At 36.4% G+C, this 5599-nt stretch overlaps 1 protein-coding gene across 1 annotated transcript; it reads right to left on the reverse strand.

The window, feature by feature from the left end:
* Positions 1-765: 765 nt before the first annotated feature.
* LOC145104020 (UPF0496 protein 4-like) lies at positions 766-2145 on the reverse strand. Its single transcript, XM_079041307.1, has one exon. The coding sequence runs from the start codon at positions 1963-1965 to the stop codon at positions 985-987; it is 981 nt and encodes a 326-aa protein (XP_078897433.1). The 5' UTR covers positions 1966-2145; the 3' UTR covers positions 766-984.
* Positions 2146-5599: the final 3454 nt, after the last annotated feature.

The raw sequence follows: 5599 nt of genomic DNA on the forward strand, positions 1-5599 counted from the left end.
GTATTTCAGGTTTCGGGCGTGTTCGACAAAACTAGCGGGTAGCTTGTAGCTTGTAGCGTTTTGTTACACGCTACATGAAGTAGCTTTTGGATTTGGAGCGTTTTGTTTAAACTAAACGCTAGAAGCTTGTAGTGTCAAACAAGGTTTTCTGTTCAAAACGGAGCGTTTTGTCAAACGCTAGAAGCTAGTAGCTTTCAGAAGCTCCTAAACGCTCCGTGCCGAACACGCCCTTCTTCTCTCAATCCATTCTATCTCCTTTATTTTAACATATCTTTGAATCAACCATAATTCACAAAATGACGGTAGTATTATAATACTTTCGTAGTGGAGGGTTGCAAGGGAATGTTAATGGTGTTTGGAAGTATATGTCGGTGAATGTTAACAACAATTGCACTTTGAATTTGCATGTGGGCATAATGTATACTTGGTCGGTGTCTAAAAAAATACATGTACCGGATAATCATATCATAAAAAAATACATGTACCGGATAATCATATCAAGTTGTCTTACAAATATCCAACGAACGACATTGTTGTCTGTATAAACGACAATGACGAGGTAAAAGACTATTTAAATATTGTCCATAATGTGTATCTACACATGACTATATAGTCATGTATATTGTTGATCTTGGTTAAATCAAAAATTAAGTCATGATCATGAGTCAATGCTTTCAACAATATTACTTTGTCTACAGCTGATTCTTGTGAAGTTGTGTGATGGCTGTCACAGTTTTTTATTCATATAATCAAAATTCAAAGCTCTTAAATCGCGAATAAAATAAACTTTTATATACACAACTTGTATTACTAGACTTTTGTCCATATTCAAACTTTCAACCCCACACATTTTTGCAAGCCTTTTACCACATACGACGTAAGGTAAAACATACACTACTACTGATTTTATATTTTTAATACTTCATCTTATCTATCCATCTAAACGTATAAACATTTACAATGGACCCACACTAATCCCACCAACTAAAGATCTAAACGGCCGTTACGAGTGTTCAAAACAGTGCGAAACATACCGTTAACTCCGTTAGTCAACGTATCTACACCATCCGAGAACTTCTTCGTCGCCGTTCCCAGCTCCTTTACGCCGTCCTCCAAACGAACCTTGCCGTCGACTTTATCTCCGTCGTCGGAAACAAAGACATGGAGGAGATCGAGTACTACCGCCGCCCGGCTTGCGATGTTATCAAGCTCCAAAACCGCATTTTGCTTCGGCTTTATCAGGTCAAAGATTTGAGTCTGCAGACCGTTGACTGAGTCGGCCCAGAGGAACTCAACCGGAACTGAGAGCTTAGCTACATCGGATTCCCCGTACAAGACGGTAACCAAAACGCTTCCGACGAAAACAGTCAGGACTCCGAGAGCGGAAAACGAGCGACGGATCAGATCTCTTCCGGTGTTCGACTTGCTCGGCGGCAGCTTACCGAGAAGTACTGTCAACTCCTCGATCAAAGCCTTGGTGCGGAGACTTTTCTCCTTTACAGATTCTTGTGTGTTGTTAAGAGATTTGGTTAGAGAATCCTTTGCCTTGTTCAATTTCTCAGACGATGGAATCTGATCTGAGAAGTTAAGCAAGCGAAGGCTGAAATTCAACAAAAGACGTCGGTCGGTCAATTTTTGAACCGCCGACGAAAACAAATTACACAGATCAAGTACCTTGAGACTGTATTCCATATACAAAACCTGATAATCATCCGCTTCAGATTTCAGATTCGAGATCTGATCCTCCGCTTCGGAATGAACAGTTGAGAGAAACGAAACTGCGGCCGATAGCCAAGATAAACTGATATTTGAGGAATTCGTCGGTAGATCTAGGGTTTTCAGAAGGAGAATTACCTTTTCATCAAACGAACGAGCGGCGTGTTGGTAGTTTTTGGGAACATGCGGTGCTTTTTTCTTGATTGATCGAAAATGGGAAGATAAGTTTGCTTTCTCGACAATAAACATGGCTAATCGTTGGAGATTAAGATGGTCACTCAGTAAGGAAACCTTGTTGACGGAATTTTGGGTTGCCGGAAAATATAGCTAGGGTTTCTTACGGTGGTTTTATTCAATAATAATCTGTTGGGTTACACAAGGCGTGTGAAAGTAAATGAACACCGAACGTTGGGAAACTCCTTCGAAATACCCAAATTATCCTTAACCTTTGTAATTCTTTAATTATTATTGTAATAACATATTGACAGTTGTTAACATCCGAACATTTCGCTATCTCTATTTTAATTTTTATATTATATACAACTTTTCTAATTAAATAAAATTATGTAAGTTAGAATATAGGGGACTTTTTTTTAACAACAAAATATAAGGGGGGTATCGATTAAACTTTAGAGTATATTACACCAATGGTCTCTATGGTTTGGGGTAATTTGCACGTTTGATCCCTAACTTTTTTTTTTAACTCGGAAGGTCCTTATAGTTTGTTTTTGTTACGCGTTTGGTCTCTGTCTTACCTAAAAAGACTATTTTGCCCTTGATTTTTTAATTTATTTAAATAAGGTGAGGTAGGTAAGGTATGGTGAGGTGAGATGGAAATAATGTTGTGGGTGTGTTTATTTAAATAAATTAAAAATCAAGGGCAAAATAGTCTTTTTAGGTAAGACAGGAACCAATCGTGAACCAATCGCGCAACAAAAACAAACAGTAGGTACCTTCCAAGTTAAAAAAATAAGTTAGGGATCAAACGTGCAAATTACCCCAAACCATAGGGACCATTCGTGTAATTTACTCTAAACTTTAAAGTACCTTTTGCGCACGATGTTATTTATTTATTTATTTTTTAAATTGTATTTGAAAAATAATTATTTTGTCCGGAACACCATAGTTATAGTTATAAACTACTTATAATTGTTGTCGAGTTGATGAGATTCAACGTAAAGCGGTAAAGGTATTTTAGAATCTAACAAGAAACGTTCTGAAATGACATTGTATAATCCTGACTTACATAAAATCATTCAAGAATGTACATAATTCAGGACTAAAAAAGGGTCTAGATTATGAGTTATTGGCCATTTGTTTACTTCTTTTATGCTTTTTGGATTTGTTTCGAGTTCCAAATTTACATTTATAATATTGATAATGATTTATATAATCAGTATTTTTAGAATATATGTTTGTGGTGGAGGACAATTGAAGCGAATATTAGGCTCCATGTATTATATTGTTCCATATTACACATGTGTTGGTGTCGATTCAACCAATGATATCAACTTTGTTGAGTTGATTAACTTTGTAGCTTCTAAGTCCATGTTGAATAATAATCAAATTTATTTGTCTTTTCAATCTTCCGGTTAAAAAATTTTGGTGGTTTATGTTTGCTGCTTAAGGGAAAGGTATGTTTTCGAAACTATGTCCTAGTTAGGATGTCCCTAGAAGCATGTTGCAGCATGTCGATCCAAGCCTCCAAGACTCAATGGGTTTCGAAGCCTTAATGAATCTCTCATTATGAGGATTCTTCCCAACTAGGCTATATTCTCATTAGTCATTGAGCTACCATACTCTACTCATTTGAGATTAGAGTTTTCTGCTTGGTCCATAAATATAAGTGGTAGTTCCGTATCTTTAAACCAATCTTTTTCATCCTAAAGTTCTTTCACGATCACACACAATGACATATGTCCAAGAGATTTCTGGTATAAACCAATCAGGATCTAGACATATCAAATCTCTGTGTTTATGATCTAACATCATGAGACCGTGATGGAAGTGAAACCCAAACTTTCGAAACATAAGGAATTGACGGGGAACTTTGTTCCAGATATTAACGAAACTTTTGTTTCAGTACCAATTTCCGATACTCAAAATCATATTCTTTCTTTTGTAGTAATCTTGATCAAATGTTTGAAACCCACAACATTCGTTACCAAACAGGATTCAAGAATACTTTTGGTTTGAAGAATATGATTTCTGTATGAGTGTCATTCTTAACCTTAGTTACTTAATAAATTTTCCAAAGCCTACTTGTCACTGACTACACTGGTCAAACAGGTAATTTCGTTTACAACTTGTCACTCTTATGTTTAGATGTGCTTTGTAACGAAATTTTAAACCACCTTCGAAACTTGATAAAAGAAGTCCTTCGATACTTCTCTATAAGTTTTCGATTGTACTTCACGGGAAACCACACAAGCTGTTGATTATCTCTCTTGATAATTAACGAATCGATCTTTGCCTGGGATCTAACTGCCTTTATGTCGAAATTTTTATTTTCGACATCACAGATCCAAATTTTCTTATATTTGCTTCTTATCTATTTATTGGCACACATGCACTCACGAAATCCTTGAGGTTCTGAGTATTACCAACTCAGGCTGATGATTTCAAAAGTCTGGCACATGACTTCGCTTTGAAACCCAAAAGTGAAAGAGCCTTACCTCCATTCCGAAGGTTTGTGACGGTTCTTATCCACTGGGTGCTTTCGAAACGACGTGTGATGTGACGGTTTGGTTAATGTGTGCTTTTCTAGGGTACAATGCTCATCCCTTTTTCCTGACATGGCGAGTTTTACGGATATGGGTACAACTTTCAAGGAACACGTGGCAAGTCTATGAATGTTAACCATTTGGGATTCAAATTGTGGTTACATATAAAAGGAGATTTGGGGATACATTCCAATTTTACGCTTACAATTTATTCTCAAAAGATTTGTGCTATCATATCCTCTATTTCTTCAAGTTCTTTTCCAAACCCTAATCATGGCTGCTCATCAATCGCAAACCACAAAAGATGTTTCGTCTCAACCATTGATGAAGATTCAAAGCACAAACTTTCAAGTTCAAGGCGATGAAAGTATTTATCCGGAGGGATTACAGATGCTCGTTATGGCTCTCAAGAGTTTTGTGTTGTCTACTGCCATGTTCAACTCTTTTGATGTTCCAATGTCTTAGCTATCTTTGCCTAGTTCTACTGCAACTTACAACAAAACCATAATGATTGTTACTTTTCAATTGACGAATGACAAGAAGTTCAGACTGTCAAAGAAGTTGTTCGCCCAAATCTTGAACATCCCTAATTGTGAACCGTTTTACAAAGTCTTGAATGAACAAGTAATTCATATGTTCAATGAGATGGGTTATCAACCTACTCTCACCAAGATCAGTGAGTTTAAGAAATCGGGGTTGCCATGTATTTGGAACTTTCTATTTGGAATTTATCTATGTCAATAGATCACATGGTGTCGAGAGCAACCAAGTATGTAATTTAGTACCTATGACGTTGATTCATCGGGTGCATGTACAAGGAGTGATACAAAGTATAAAGGTAACGAAACAATTTTTGGTGGTACTGCTTATGTGTCATCCCGTGTAGCGTTGCAAAGATGTTGATGAAGTCGGTGTTGTTCTTCAAGTGTGTATGTGTGTGTGTGTGTGTGAGAGAGAGAGAGAGAGAGAAAGTTGAGGGTAGATGAAGTTAAGGTTGGTGGTGGGTTGACCTATTTTCTTTTTTTATTTGTTATAAATATTAAAAAAAAAAGTCTAAAACTAAATTAAAAATAATAGAATAGATTTTTACCACATGATGTTCAACCACATAAGAAACTAAAAACGTCGATATTTTGATAATTGTCATAAACTAGTTCATA

The sequence above is a fragment of the Lactuca virosa genome, chromosome 4, assembly GCF_052849685.1.
Source record: "Lactuca virosa cultivar CGN04683 chromosome 4, Lactuca_virosa_CGN04683_v6, whole genome shotgun sequence".
Classification (NCBI taxonomy): Eukaryota; Viridiplantae; Streptophyta; class Magnoliopsida; order Asterales; family Asteraceae; genus Lactuca; species Lactuca virosa.

What these genes read in the sequence shown, in the direction of transcription:
- LOC145104020 (XM_079041307.1), bottom strand. Translation starts at nt 1,965, where the DNA reads ATGTTTATTGTCGAGAAAGCAAACTTATCTTCCCATTTTCGATCAATC.